Source organism: Ascaphus truei, chromosome 3 (genome assembly GCF_040206685.1).
Source record: "Ascaphus truei isolate aAscTru1 chromosome 3, aAscTru1.hap1, whole genome shotgun sequence".
Lineage (NCBI taxonomy): Eukaryota > Metazoa > Chordata > Amphibia > Anura > Ascaphidae > Ascaphus > Ascaphus truei.
In genome coordinates this window covers 397,388,674-397,405,404 of record NC_134485.1, presented here as the reverse complement: position 1 = coordinate 397,405,404, position 16,731 = coordinate 397,388,674, and the positions used below count along the sequence as shown (strand labels likewise).

At 43.4% G+C, this 16,731-nt stretch overlaps 1 protein-coding gene across 1 annotated transcript in view; it reads left to right on the top strand.

The window, feature by feature from the left end:
- HEPHL1 (hephaestin like 1) overlaps positions 1–16,731 on the top strand; it is a 60,331-nt gene that overhangs the window by 25,206 nt on the left and 18,394 nt on the right. Inside the window, exons 9-10 of the mRNA XM_075592504.1 lie at positions 3,267–3,475; positions 5,764–5,914. Of these exons, the coding sequence (XP_075448619.1) occupies positions 3,267–3,475; positions 5,764–5,914 (360 nt within the window). The remainder of the gene's footprint in view (positions 1–3,266; positions 3,476–5,763; positions 5,915–16,731) is intronic.

Below are 16,731 nucleotides of genomic sequence, written 5' to 3'. Positions count from 1 at the left end.
ATGTCATTATGGATTTGTGAATGCAGAAGTCAACCTCAGCTATGCAAAATAAAACAAATCCTTATTTCTGAGACGTCAAAGGGATGTTTGGGATACTTCCAGAGTATCCACCAAAAAAGTAATAGGGGCATTAGTATCAAGCAAGTTGGAGATTGCTACAAAAGCAGGTGCACATTGCATTATTTTGAGTCTCCATCACTGCATGAATATTTTAATGTGCTTTTTTCAAATATCGCTCAGTTTCAATATTTTGGGGAGGGGTATAGGAGAAGTTATATGAAAAGATAGTCAGTGTAACGTTATAATTAGATGTATCAACATTTCCACCCATAATAGGTTATTTACTTCAAATAAATCCACCAGGTGAAGTTAACCTCTACCCTTGAGAGACCTGCACCAAATGTACAAAGCAAGATTAACAAGCGTCATACTAATGCGCACATGAAAAAAATGTATATGCTTTTTGGAACAAGTTGCACCATCTTAATACATCTCCCCTATAATCTTCACTGAGATCATATCCACGTATAGTACTTCTACATTAGTTGAGCAAACACTACGTGCAGAATGTAAATGAAAATTAAGTTCTTGGTGCTCTCCAATAATGACCCTGGCTGACACCCCTCGGTATACACCGAATGCCTTCTACACATTGTGAGACCCCAACAGATAGGAAGAGTCTCCTGTTTGGATTTTGCGCAGATGGCAAGATCTTGATATTATATGAGTTAAACTTTTATAGCTTCTGAGGGGGTTGCTGCTTTAACATTGGTTTACAACCTTTGAAATTATATTTTATAATTAAACAGTGAGAGATCCCAGTAAATCATGTTGGCACATTTCAGGCCTGCAAAGCCTTTCCCTATATGAAAGGTACATACAGGAGAAGGAGTGGCTCAGTGAGTAACGACACTGAAGCAGGGGAATCTGGTTCAATTCCCGGTGTCGGCTCCTTGTGACCTTGGGCAAATCACTTTATCTCCCTGTGCCTCAGGCACAAAAAACATTGATTGTAAGCTCCACAGGGCAGAGACCTGTGCCTGCAAAATGTCTCTGTAAAGCGCTGAGTACAACTAGCATCGCTATACAAGGATATGCTATTATTATTATATATACAGCCACAATGATCACGACATTTGTTTCTAGACTTGCAATAACATAAATGTATCAGGTAGTAGAGCACTCATAGTACTGAAGAAACTACTGACATGCGTGCACGTCCTGCCAGCAAATGGTGGAATCTTATTGTAGAACAGGAGAATAGGCAGCACTCCCGCAGCCTCACACTGAGGTTGAAACTGTAATTTGTTAGGAGGTTTAGTGGCTATGCACTTTAACCCAGCTGTGTAATGCGGCAGGCATAAACTTATAGGGGTCCATGTTAAAATTGATTTGAAACAACAGGTGACACTGTGTGCTCATTTGCATGTCATTTCCCAGAATCCCTTGCTGCAGTGGCATAATGGGAGAAAGCAGGATAATGGATAATGGGAGAAAGCAGGGTTGCAGACCTGTCTGAGATGTGAATGTACTCACAAGTGATATTTTCATTTGCAGCAGTCTTGTGAAAATGGGGCACAATTTATTTTGTCCTAATTTTGACCCTAAGCAAGATAAAGCTACAAATTAGGATGGAAACTTCGATCTGGCTTGAATACATTTTGCATCATTTTCACAAGAGCGCTGGAGTGGTGTTCTACATAAATGTACCGTGCCAGGGACAGCACTTGCATTGGTCAAAATGAACATATTACAGTGAAGCTCTTATAGGACAAAGTATTGTATATCATATTAATGATGAGACTGGGATATACAGTGGTCAGATCTGGCCAGAATGCGATGTGATCAACCCGATTACCACTCTAGAAACCTTACATGTAAAAAAGCAGCAAAGGCAACAAGGTACAATGCTGAAACTATTTAGCCAGGCCTAGCATGCCGCTGTGTAATGTGGGTATAATTATGCTGTCATTGAAATAAGATGTACTGCTGTAGTACTGTAGTAAAAAGTAGAGAATTTATAAACATTCAGTCTGAGATACAAATGTTTATACACTACTGAATTGCCTATTCATTCCAATTTGAAGTATTCCGTAAATGAACGGACAGAAGAATTCATTACAAATGCATGTTACAATTTTCAGATGCCTGTTGCTTTTGGATAAGTATTTGACTACATTGTCCTTGTTAGGAAGTTGTGGTTAGATGTTTATTGGCAGATTTAACACGTAACATATTTATTTATTAAAGAGGCTAATTTATCACTGAATGCCTAAGGATCATGCCTATGTCTGATTCATTATCTTTACAGTGGGAGCATGCAAACAATTAGTAATATAGGAATCCTCATATACAACACACGGATTAGAGCAGGGGTGGACAACTCCAGTCCTCAAGGGCCACCAACAGGTCAGGTTTTAAGAAGACCCTGCTTCAGCACAGGTCGCTCAATCACTGGCTCAGTCAACGACGGAGCTACCGATTGAGCCACCTGTACCGAAGCAGGGATATCCTCAAAACCTGATCTGTTGGTGGCCTCTTGAGGACTGGAGTTGCTCACCCCTGGGTTAGAGCATCAGACACGAAAGTAAAAACATAGGGCAAAAGGAATCCCAGCCTGGAAAGTTAGATTTAAGAGCCATTGAGGAAATTGGGGCTAAGGTTTATGCCTTCGATCTATATAAACTGAGGAATGCTTTTCCATAAGGGTCAATAAAAATGAAATTACCAAGTGAATAATATATCATTAAATTGTAAGCTAAAATCTTTGGTGCCATATAGACATGCCACACGGAGAACAATAAGTGATCTAGGGATCATGTTGATCCCTATTGTGAAGTTCCTAGCCGCTTAATGCAAAGATTGAACACATGTAAATCACCACCATTAGATGATAGAAAGTACGTGCTCGACTCCAAATGAACCGGCTGTTCTGGCATCAATTCTTTCTCTCATGCATTATTTCCTGAATGCCTCTGCATTCCATTCCTATCCTTCATTGGCTCAACAGCAAGGAAGATGCTGGTTTCCATTTGGGGTTTCGTGACGGGGGAAGGGAGTGGGTCACAGTAAAAAAATGTTTGAAATATATCTGAAACTGTGAATTTCTCCAGGTGTATAACAATTCAGCTTATCTCTGATTGCCAGGGGTCAATTGGGATTAAAAAATATATATGGTTAGAGTGTAGAATTTCTGCATTAATTATGATAAAACTGATAAAGCATGTTTAATGTTACGCTCATTTCTTGTTGTAATTGATGTGTAGGTTTTGTGAAAGGTGGATCTCGTGTGGGGCCTGGTGACACCTTCACGTACACTTGGATAGTCCCTGAAAATGATGGACCTACAGCCAGCGATTCGAATTGTCTCACATACCTGTACTATTCAGCGGTTGATCCTGTCATGGACACTAATTCTGGCCTAGTGGGACCTCTACTTGTCTGCAAAAAAGGCACTCTCTATTTTGACACACAGGTACTGGTACCTTAATACAGTATTGTGAAGCTGCATATACAGTAAATGAAAAACAAATCTCCTTTCTTTGACAGTTTCTTATCATCACAACTTGTGTTAAGTGTATCTAGATTTCCTGTTTGGTAGCATTACAGCAACTGTTGGGTGTAATAATGAGCACTCAGTCCCCCATCCCATGCAGTGTGATACCGGCTTCTTTGTCTGCAACAGTCTTCATGACAGCAACCTTGCTGTGGTTAATTGGACTAAATGCATCAGAAACATATACCATTCAGCTCCAAGTTGAGTTGTCAAGTCTGTCGTTTTCAAATAAAATTACCCAAATGTTTGTGTGCACAATCCTTCAAATTATCTTAAAAATACAGATATTGGGGTGAGAGAGCGGACACAACAAATCCTGCGTGCAGAAATACCGCCAGCCCGCATGGCTATTCATTTTAAGTAGAATTCGACAAGAACTGACCAGGGCTGAGAATAAATTAATATCCCACATCGCAATCGCAACTAGATGCGAGCTAGCAGCTCTCTGGATACAGAATAAGATTCCAAACCTGGCCAAAAATAGGAGTAAAATCTTGTGTTTCTGCCAGATGGAGAAAATGACCCGCCCCCTAAGGGATACTAGGCATCAATTCCAAAAAGTCTGTCAACTCTGGATATCCCATACAGGCATACCAGGCCCTAACCCTCTTTCAATACTAATCTACACCAGTTAGGGAATAAACTCTAATCAGGGAGACCCCGGCGGACGCTCCCCCCCCCTTTTTTTGTTCTATCCCCCCCTACTAACAAAGCCCAGGGTAATGGGCCTCCCGCCACATGTTAAGAAGGTTTCAAGATCAAACAAAAAGATTAGAAGTAACCTTAGCCTCCCCACATGCACATCAAAGACAGCCAAATAATCACAGAAATGTATATATGGGAATCTGTAAATTATTGGACTGAAACAGGACTAAAAAAATATAAGATTGTCAATGTAATCAAATGTGCCCACAATTCCCCCCCCCATTAACTTTCTGTAACCCTACCCCCTTCCTTCCCAAACTCATTCATATGTATGTATATCTGTAATGTAAAAATCTGTAATGCAAAATTAGTATTAAAATAAAAAAATACAGATATATTTCACTAGCTTGCCAGCTTATGCACTAGCCAGACATCATTTCCCATCCTCACCAAAATGTCCCTCTATATCCATCCTTTCTCCATTATCATCATGTCTCCTACCACCCCCATCACCCCGCCCCCCACACCACCCCCATCACCCCCCCCCACACACCACCCACAACCAACTAACCCTCTCCACCCCCCACATGCATGGTGCCAGAAAATAGAAGGGATATCATATGACACGAAATACATCATCTGTCAGGTAGAACCTATACTAACCTGGGGGAAGTAGGCAAGCATATTTTTGCAACCCTGTATGTATTTTGAATGTTGTTGTACATGTGAAGATGAGACTTTGATGAGACGTTTTGAAAGCTCATATACAGTACTAACTAAACCTAAGACAAAAATGGTTATCCATTTTTCATTGCCAGAGGCTCAGTCTCGTATTTATAATTCCTAGAAAACAAAGTTATGCTAATTGCATCTATTGATATTATCAGTAGTCCCACAACAACACTATGTGTAGAATGTCTTCCCTATTGTTATACTTTTGCTAGAATTCGGTTAATTAGCTATGGAAATTAATGAGCAAATAAGAAGTCAAAGAGATGCCCTTTTAGTTGTCAAACTTTCATATGTTAAATTCTCACATACAATTAGTGATCATCAGTACACTCACCACAATGGAGACTGAACGTCCTTTAGCCGTAGTTGTGACATGGTCCAGTGCAGACTAGTCTGCAATCCAGTCAAAAGCAACCACATAAACCAGCACAGAGATAAATAATAATGTATAATAGTGCATGGTGTTTGTCCAACGTTTCTGTCCCATGGGGTCCTTACTCAGGAACATACAATTAGTAATATGATTTAAAGAAAATGAATGCTATGGCAGGTTCTGTGTGGGAAGTGGCTATAATGTAAATATACAAAGGTACTCTATTATGCTAATGCAGTCCCAGTCCTGGGTAGCAATAGGACAATACATATATAAGCAAAAATATATATAATTATATTACTTAACATGGCACATAATTATAGCCTATCCCTATGGCTAGGGAAATTGCACATTAACTGGGAAATCCTCCTGTAGCGTCTAAAAGTCTTAAGTTTGCGCAAGTCTACACATGTAAGGTACAACTGCTGTATATTTACAACACTATTTTCTTTTTCAGATAGAAATAGACAAAGAGATGTATCTGTTATTCACAGTCTTTGATGAGAATTTGAGCTGGTATCTTCAGAAAAATATTCAAATGATTTCTGAAGAATCTCAATTTATTGACATAGAGGATGAAGACTTTCAGGAATCAAACAAAATGCACGGTATGAACATATACTGTATTAACATTTTGCTGTTGTATAACAGAAATACCCTACAGTACTTTCTAGGGCCATATGCCATATGTAGAGCTGTCAACAGCTAAGAAATAAAATGAGAGATTTGTGGGATATTTGATTTAAAACCTCCCAGAAAAGAACATGTAACCCTTTCACTACCATATGGGCCTACAATTCAAAGGTTGGGCTTCATTCTATATTGTCCAAAGTGGCCATTCTGGTCTGTTTCGGCTAAAAAAAAATATTGAAATCAGTGGGAATTTTCGGCTGAAAAGAGCCCCACTTTGGACAGTACAGAATTACCCCTTTTGTATTTTTCTGACATTGGGATCATTGGTTTTAATGATTTCTTGGTAGTTTTTGGTCTTTCCTGAGTTCTCTTTCATCCAGTATTTATTCAAAACGTTTCTTATAGAAGAGTTCTCCTCAGAGATAATAGTGCGTACACGGCTTTAAAAACTCCAGTTCACGGTTCACTTTATCTCCATATAGTTTGACAATCCACCTGAAGAAGAGGTTTGTGAGATGTTGGGGCGGATCTACAGTTGGCTAGCACCAGTGGAGTTGTAGTGCAAACTTATTGCGCAGGTGCTCAATGTTTGCGTTTTGTAAAAATACGACCCCCAATTTAGAGTTGGCCAAAAAATAGCAAGCTTTACTAAACTATAGAACCCTACAGTTACTCCTTTTTTTTATACGCAAGGTACCTGACAATGCCTGCTCTTCGGGAAAATAGTCCTAGAATTTACAGTATAAAGATAGAGTTACTGTACCTGGAATACCTAATGAGGAGGTAATACAGAGGCACTGCCTAACGGTCTAGGACAAACGACCTTGGTCATATGACCACTAGCGCTTTGCCGCGACTCACTCGTGTTAAAGATTAGCACTTACCATAAAACCACCTATCCTATGCACATACCCTTAAAACCCTTTATCCTACGCCCTTACCCTCACAACTAAAACCCCTTAAGTAACCCCCTAACCGCTATAACCCCTAGAGTTAATCCACTAAAACCCCTAAAACGAACCCTCTAACCTAACAGCTAAAACGTACCTTCTCCTAGAATTGGCCAGCGGCGGAGGTTTCAGTGGCGGATCTACTGCGGCGGAAGGTTCCTCTGCGGCCGAACACAGGCGGTCATTCGGTTGAAGCAAAATGGCTGCGACTAAATGTCCCATTCTGCTGCCTAACACCTCCCACCATTATGGGGATGTTGGAGCTTATTCAGGATGATCTTGAGCCTAAATGCATATTAGAACAGATGATCAAACAATTGGCTGTACTGTATTTCTGTGGTCATTTCAGGCAACAGGTGCTGCAGAATTATCTTAGCCTAATTTTATGCTACATCCGGAAGCAGGTATTGAGAGCATTGCTCTGTAGAATTAAAAAATGAATTAAGTTCCCTCTGGATCAACAAGCCAATATTGATAACAAACGAAAATCTGTTAGTTCACTTCCCAAATGTTGCTGGAGCAGTGGACTGCACCCACAGAGCACTTGTGCATCTACACGGGAATGAAGCCATGTACAGAAACAGGAAACTCTACCACTCCAATAATGTCCAGATCATTTGTGATGCTTCACGTCTCATCACTAATCTGGCTGCACCTATGATTACTTCATATTGAGCTACTCTGCCTTTCTGACCTACTGAAGGCTAAACAACCACAATTGGTAAGTAGACTTTTCAAATATTACACCTGTTACTACTCATTTCAACTATTTGTCCCAAGATTAAGCTTCAGTTTTGTCATTTCTTTTTCTATTCCCTTAGACCTTTACCCAATCCAGTCACACCTATGGAGATACACTACGCCCAGACCCATGCTTCCGCCAGATCCATCATAGAGTGCACTTTTGGCCTTCTGAGAATTCGCTTCATGTGTCATAATAGGTCTAGCGCAGGGGTGCGCAAACTGGGAGGCGCGAGATTGTCTGCGGGGGGCGCAGGGTTTACAGAGGCCCAGCGCGCTTCCCGAAGGCACTTAAATTAAGTGCCGGGGAAGCGGCGAAGGCTTCTGTAAACTGCACTTACCTTGGCTCAGACGGCTTCTGGAGACGCGTCGCCATGGCAACGTGATGTCATGACGCCCAGACTCCGGAACCGAGGTAAGAGGGGGGGGGGTGCACAGAGAGGGGGACAGCCGGCAGGGGGGCGCATGGAGAACAGTTTGCGCTCCCCTGGTCTGGTGGGCACTTCTCTATGCTTCAGCTATAGTGTGTGATATTGTAGCAATGTGCTTCACTTTCCACAACATACTGTAGCTGCACGTAGGGAATGTCAGCTGAGATAGAGAATTGTGAACCTGATGAAATGGAGGAGCTCGAGGCAGAAATCAGCGATACAATACAGAAAGGAAGAAGGACAAGAGATTGTCATTCAATTCTTTACTTCTAAGTGCAATCTTTTCACACTAGTTCTATATCTCCAAAAGAAATTCACTTAAATGCACACTACCTATATTTAAAATGTAACCTTTAATATCAAATACTTAAAACATATATTACCAAAAGAAAATGTGATAACTATTAAAAATAAATTAAATAAAGTAACTCGTGCAACCAGACAGTCTCTTATGTTTAAATGCTAAATTTTTATCAAGACATATGATATGATATCAATGGCCACTACTATATCCAATATTCTATTAGGCTAACTAGTGAAGTGTTGGGCTTGGTTGCCCACTCTGGCTGCGTGTACCTTAGCAGCCTCTCATTCTCCAGTTTTAATGATATATTGGAGCATTTAAACATAAGAGACTGTCTGGTTGCACGAGTTACTTTATTTAATTTATTTTTAATAGTTATCACATTTTCTTTTGGTAATATATGTTTTAAGTATTTGATATTAAAGGTTAAATTTTAAATATAGGTAGTGTGCATTTAAGTGAATTTCTTTTGGAGTACAGGTCACTTTTTCCTGATTCACTTCAGTTCACAGTTGCACAGTTGCACCTACTTCCATTATCAATTGAATTTATTATCTTTATTACACAATTAGTATGGTTTAGTCGATCACTCCCCAATCCCTCCTCTTCTGTTTAGTTCTATATCTCCAAGCTTGCTTTACTAAACTCAAATGATGCACGTTGCTGGTCTACACGCGCGCCGGTTGCTCTCGCCGCTCCAGTCTCCCCAGCCGCAGGGCACCGTGCTCTGATGCCATTTGTAAGCATGCCCGTGTGCCCACCCACACGCCCAGCAGGGTACAAATGTGGCAGCCATTCCGACGCCGTTTATGCGTGCGCCAATACAGCAGGGCGCTCAGCTTGACATTCGGCAGCCAGGACACATTTTTGAATGTGTTGTGTTTTGTGGTGTGTCCTGGCTGCTGGTGGCCAGGCTGGGTGTGCACGTGGGAGGCGTCGGAGGTTCGGCGGCACCCTGCGGCTGGCGAGATCCAGAGGTGGGAGTTGTTGAGGACATGGCATCCCGTTTATGTTTGTGCCCAGGCAAGTGCCCGGCCGGCTCGCTCCTTAATCCAGCCCTGAGTTTACCAGACATTGAACAAACTTGTGTTTGCACAGGGAACAATTATTACTTACAATACAAATGTAAATATCAAATATCTTCAGAACCATAAGCCTGTTGCCCACCAACGAGTTAACGCAAGATATTGCTAATGTAACATGACGTTAAACTTATGCTAATGAGTTAAACAGCAGCCATAGTTTTTGCATATAATTAGCATTGTGGATATGCATTAACCCCGGGGGAAATAACAGCTGTTACTGATTTTATGCATGAAGGCTATATTCTATGCTGGCAGTGTGTGGGTTAAACCCTTTGCACTTAGGCTCCGCTCATGGTGCCTGCTACGCGACGTGCGCACGCAAGTTCGGCATTCTTTGTGTGATGGATTGGATAAAATGCCTATTTCTTCATCTGTAATGTGTACCTCGCTATGCCTATGATCCTTACTCAAAATGGCTACCGTAGCTCCCCCTCCCATCGAGTATGGAAGATGGCGCCCAACCCGGAACTACACCCAAAGCTGATGTGTCCACTAAACTACAATAACAAGACCATACAAGGACATAACCTAACAAGAACCAATGAGACACTGACATGTGCATTTGCACACAACCATTAGATAAGACAGCCCCTTCTTGCATACAATCTCTCTCCTGAGCCCCTATATAAGAAACAGTGGGCTGTAACAATAAAGGAAGCATTATCATTCTGAACTTGGTGTCAGTGTGATTTTTGTCTTGCATGCACTACCTACGTAGGAAACCAATTTGGACGGGGACAGATACTCTGCAAACGTTTGGTCTGATCCAACGCATTTGATGTTAGTGTATGGGAGTTTTCAATGTAGATACGACTCCTGGCGGCGAAGTACAGTGTTGGCGCTGCTGCACTTGAGGGAGACAACTCAAGTGGTAATTTCATGCTGCAGCAGCGTCACGTGTATTTCGCCAGCCAATGAAATTACAGTGAAATGTAAACACAAACATTGTTTCTTTTTTTCAATGGCATGGATGAAGGAGGATATGACGTCTTACAGGAAGTCTCGCCTCCAAGTCGCGTCATTCAGTCTGCTGGGGATGAGCACACATCGCCCAGCAGACAGATGCGCGCACACGCGGACGCGCACCCTCCACGTCATGAGCACGGACGTAGGCTGAGTTCAGGGTGGATGCTACGCGATGTGCGCACGTCCGTCACAATTTCGGGTTCGGTGGGAGTTTTCAAACTGGAACCAGCTCCGTGACACGTCCGCCAAGCCCCCAAACGCCGCGACCCAACTCTTGCAGCCAAGGCACAGATCGCTGGGCTGCAGGAGCGCGCGGCGGAGGCGCGCACGGACGCTCGCGGCCGTAGCATCCACCCTGAACTCGGCCTTACGCTGCGGTCCCAGTGCACGCGTGCCTGTCGGGGGGCGGCGCATGCACAGCGCTGCACCCGCACACGCGGTCCTGGGAGGGAGAGGTTGCGATGGGAGGGGGCGTGGTGGGAGGGTTTGCGGGGGCGTGGCCGTGACCTCACGCGGCTGGTTCGCCCAAATTGGCTGAACCGCCGGCGGGGGCGTGGCCACGGCTCCGTCGCAAGTTCCACACACAATTTTTTTGTGTGTGGAATCTTGCAGTACAGCGCGGCTGCTGAATGTGCGCCGACGCATGTACTCGGCCCTGAGTGACTGGGGGGCCGGTGCTTGCGCGCACAGCAGTCACTGGGACCGCAGCCTTAGGCTGAGTCCATGGTCAGGCGCTTAGGCGCTGACCCATGCTGAGGCGCGCTGACGCTTGTCAGTGAGCCCCTGCAGCCGCAACGTGAGCAGCTTTAGCAGGGGCTCGCGCACGCTTCCGCAGGCGTGCGGAGGCGTAGCACTTAATTTTTTTTTAGTTTTGGCGCTCACGGGAGCGCAGGGCCGGTCACGTGAGCGGTTCGCCCAATGAGGGCGAACCAGCTCCGTGACGTCACTGGCCCGCCCCCGGATGGTGCGCGAACTAAGGCCAGGGAAAGCACCCGCTTTCCCTCAGCCTCCGTGTGCCTCCGCACGGCTGTAGTCAGGGTGCCAGAGACAGGAGTTGGAGGGCGGGCGTTCGCATGTGCGAGCGTCAGTCTGCTGGGCGATGTGTGCACATCATCCCCAGCAGACCTTTTCAAGCTTTCAGGAGGCGGGGAGGGGGTGGGGCGACAGACTGCAGCTTAGGGATCGGTGTTGCTGTGTTGTAATCATTTTCAAAAATTATTTCATTGGCTGAAGAAGTACCAGTGACGCTGCTGCAGCTTCAAAAAACAACTTGGGTTGTTTATTGAAACTGTAGCAAGCGTCAACTCCGTACTTCGGCGACAGGGCAACTGCTACCCTGACAACTGCTATTCAGTTGAAACAATTTGTATCCAATGTCCGCCCGCACATAAGCACGCCCCCCCCCCCTCCGAAGCCGGCACCCTGAACGAGGCCTTACTGAGAGCTGGCTCAGAGCTAGGCTACCATGTTGCAGCTTCCTGGCACATGAGGCATGACTCAGAGCTAGGGAGATTCTAATCGCTCATGTGACCAGTGAGGTGATGCTGTGCAACACTTTGTTTTGCCCAGAGACTTGGAAAGGAAAGGTTTATAAATTGGGGGACTGCCCTTTAGGATGAGGTGTGTACTGGGGTCCTGAGTGAAGAGAGGCCTGAGAAGGTGAGCTGTGTTAAGTGGGGCCCAGTTGTGCCAGAGTATAGACCCCAGGGAAGGCAAGCAGAGCAGCAAGCCATATCATCAGGCAGGAGAATAAAGGGGAAGTCTTTCTCCTTGCACAGAGCATAGAGGAGGGAGATTCCTAACTGTGGGGTCCTGGAGCTAGGAGACCAAGAGCAGCTACCCTAACATGGAAGGGGGGTGAAGCCAGCCTACACGTAGAAGGGGTAGTGTGACGTGCTTGTTCTGATGACCTACAGGGAGCTAAAACCTGTCCTGATTGTTGTGGTTTGTTCATGCTGATCCTGCTGACAATAAACCTCACCCAGTTTGCAATGTTCCTGGCAGTCTGTGATAAGTTACTGATCTACACGTTCCTGCACGGGGTGACCCCTGCCTCTGACAGAGCCCTTGCAGGTGGAGGCGCTGCACCCTATCCTGTGAAAGAGAATATCTACCCCCCCAAGCTCCCTGCCCTGCGGAGGCGCAGACTTCTGGGTACCTGCAGGTGAGCACCACGAACACCATATCCCACTAAGTTAACAGACCTCTGGGGATCTGGTCCTTAGAAACTTAAAGGGTTTCATAAACTGTAGTAGCCTCAAAATATATATAAATGGGTTAGGGAAAATGTTAACACTTTCGTATTAAAAATAAAATAAAAAATTAATGTTACAATACTACGTTTTCTCCACCTAAAATGTTGGTGTATGTGTCGTTTAATACTGGGCTCACAACATCTGTGAATTACTGTAGGTCCTAATGTTTGTAAAGGGCCCTATAAGAATAAGTCAAATGACTAACAGATCACTACATGCACCATCATTACATCTATGAAGATCCATCTTCCTGCTCTATAAGTATCACAACTTACAATAAGTCTCAATTTTTCCAGGACTAATGCATCTACTGATGCAAATTGTTAATAATGCCAACATTAAATAGCTGTTATATAACGTCATCCTATCCACTGCAAAAACTGTGTTTTTTCGCATGTTCAACTTTTCGCTAATTCGTCTGAGTTCGAAAAAAGTCAGCGCTGAAAAGTAATTATGCGAAAATTCGACTAAGCGACTGCGGCGGCCATTTTCCAGGAAATGGAAGAGGCGGAGTCCGCCTCATTTTCACTACTGGGCGGATGGCGTCCTGCGCTCCATGGGAACGCAGGATGCAATCTATGCAAGTAAAACAAACCACTTTGGGTATGACATAGTCGCAATTTCATGGGGTCCCCGGGGTGACAGTCTCTATGATGTAGTGACTAGATTCTGAGGCACCCTAAGGGTTAACGAACTTTAAAATGAAGTTAAAAAAGACTTGCAGGTGAAAAATAGTGAAATACTGTGGAGACATAGGGTAGATCGGGGCGCGATCACATTTCCTTAATGGCATTGATCGCTCCCATAGACCACGCGGGCGGCAGGAGGAGGGGGCGCGCGTTGCGCGAGAAACCAGTTGAAACTGATTTCTCGGCGCGACAGCCAGGTCACTTGAGCAGTTCGCCCAATGAGGGCGAACCAGGTCCGTGACGCCCCTAGGCACGCCCCCCACGGTGAGTCTACCATGGACAGAAAACGCACCCGCTTCGTCACACGCGCCGGTGACGTCACAGCCTTCGCACGGCGCGGGCGAAGGCTGAATTAGCACGCAATTCAAAAAATTCCTTGGGCGGAATTGCATGCTTTTACACAGCTTTTCATTAACAAAAGGTTGGAACAAACGTTTGCAGGTTTGCAAAGAAGTAGAAATGTTTGTATGAAAGTTTGTGCGCTGAACTTTGACGCATTCACCCATCGCTACTTATTTCCATGTGTTAACCTAAAACTGTTTATTGTGTCTCAGATAAATATGATTTAGGCCCTAATTACATCCTTTTACCAGGAGTTTATAATAATGCTCATCATTTTGCAGGAGAAAAAATTGTTAACGCGACTTTATTGTTTTGGTGAATACCGTGTTATTGAATGTGCTATCATGTGTTAATACCACGAAAAAAAATGCTAGCAGCGCTGAGTGAATCTGGACCTAAATGAGTGAAACCTGGACCGCCTGCATAATGATTCTAGAGTTAGCATTGTCCTACATGTGCAGGTTACAACTGGAGAAAAATCCTTTCTGCCAAATATAGGGGTTGCCACTTTTTGTTAATGAACACTACAATGATGTGTGTATAAAACATACTGCCATACTATACGTGGGATTACAGTTGCATAATAATAATATTTATTTGGAGGGATTCAGTTATTTTATTTATTAATGATGCTAATATTTTTTAAATGCTTAGTATTCCTTATTTCTCTAGTGCAGTGTATCTCAACCATGGTGCCGCAGAACCCAGGAGTGCCGTGACCCTCCGCCAACGGTGTCACGGCCCTGGGGTAAGATCTCTGCTGGCTCACACAGTGGGCATGTCCCATGCTACCTTAAGACATAGAGGCTGCAATCCGCCTCTCCTCTCTCAGCCCGACACAGAGGAGGGAGAGAGGGGATTATGTCCAGACAGTGTGGGATGTGCCCGCTGAGCAGCTGATATATTTCAGTTGTGTGGGAGGGAAGGAGTGAGGGCTTTGTGCAGAGTATGATGGCTTTGTGTCGGGCTCCAGCGCTGCGCCCTGCTCGGCCTTTTCCTGGCCGGCTAGGTGCGTGCATGCGCGGCCACGACATCACGGAGCTGCGTGATCAATCAATTTTGCTTGCTCGGCAAGGGGCTGAGCACCGAGCAGGCACGCCCGCCCGCCCGCTCACGCAGGCCACATACATTGTCGCACCGTGTCCAGCGTGAGCGCGCCTGCTCAGCACCACCCTGGATAAGCCTCCCTTCCCCTATAACTGGTCAAATCAGACACCCCTGAAAATAGATAGCAAACATACAGTGTAGGCTAAATACAGCTAAACAGCTAATAGCAGGGCAGCAAGAATCCACTAAAGTCAATGCCAGTAGTTCAAGTACCACAGGAAACTGGGCAATGGTACAGTAAAGGCTGAACACAGCTTGCAAGAAAGCAGCTTGCAAAGAAGCACCAGGAGTCCACAACAGTCAATGAAAGGTAAATGGGAATAGCAAATGAAGACAGTAATCAAACCCTCTGTGGCTCTGCTCCTTGTGCTCGTGTGGAGTGCTCTTTGAGTCTGTTGTTTAAGGGTCAGTGGACCCTCCTTTGGTCCTATTAATTATACATTGTCCATCTACAACAGTATACATATTTAGATACTGTTACTTTTGAGTGCAATTCATAGGGCTTATAGTGACCCCTGGTGGTCACTTGTTCAAGTGTTCGCTATCTAATTTCACCCTGTGCACCAAGTATTTTAATACTCAGTACTACTAGGTGAGCGATTAGTCACTGTGTTTATGTGAGCCCTCTACAGTACAAGCAGTAGAATTGATGTTTGTCAACCAGGATAATAAATACAGGAAACAGACATAGAGAAACCAGTGGTGTTTTGTTCACCTTTTGATACACATGCCTGCTGTTGCTAGTCTAATTTGGGTCATTTTGACAAATTTACCCTACTGTAAGCTTACTATAATGTTTCTTATGCAGTTGATTCCCATGTATTTGTTACTGAAGATCATATACACCAGGCTTCGGACTGCCGTTGTGGCTCTTACTTTTATAGAATAGGACTACTTGATATAAGTGGGTTAGTGAGTAGAGTAAATTAAGTAGCAGGTAATAAAGATTACACCATTATTGTATGAACCCTGGTACATGGTGTTGGAAATAAATGGACAAAAAATACAAGTCATAGGTCAACAAAACAGCAAATACTCCAGCTTGGTGCCTCCTCCTTCTGCCCTCATTACAAATGAAACACTTTTGAATCATTTTTTTAAATTTAATTTATTTATAAAAAATGTTTTACCAGGAAGTAATACATTGAGAGATACCTCTTGTTTTCAAGTATGTCCTGGGCACAGAGTTATAAAAAATACATGGTTACAATAAAAGAACAGGGTTATACAGTCACTTCACAGACATTTCGTGGACAGATAAAGTTGGAAAATTGGGTACAGTGGATAAAGGGCTTGTGAGTTTCGGATAGAAATAGAACAGCTTTAACATTTTAATCATCCCAACTGGTGTTAAAAAACAGCACAATAAAAAAATATTACAATTTGTATAGCGATGTATGAATATTATATAAACATACATTGTGGACCCATAGCAATATCTGCAGTCTGTATTTAACACTATAGTAATTAGTACTATTTATATTAGGATTGGCCTATATGATTACACTTAACCAATGTATCTTTGTGTTTAATATGCTTTGCTACAGTATTCCATTGATATATTTTTCTTCAATAGAAGTGATTGTAAGTAAGCAAAGAAAAAGAAGACTGCACGTTATAAAAGATCGATTTATTACTGCAAAGTATACATACAGGACCCCTATAAGCTCATATTGAACCCCCAAAATAACCACAACATATATATATATATATATATATATATATATATATATATATATATATATATATATATATATATATATGCGCATAAGTGTCAGAGGAGTGCTACTGAGCATGGCAATATATATTTAAAACCAGAGACAGAACATGAAACATAGACAGAGCCCAGTGCTACATCCAAAGACACAGATACACAGTACAGTGCCTAAATATATATATGTATAGATATTTTTTGACTAAAA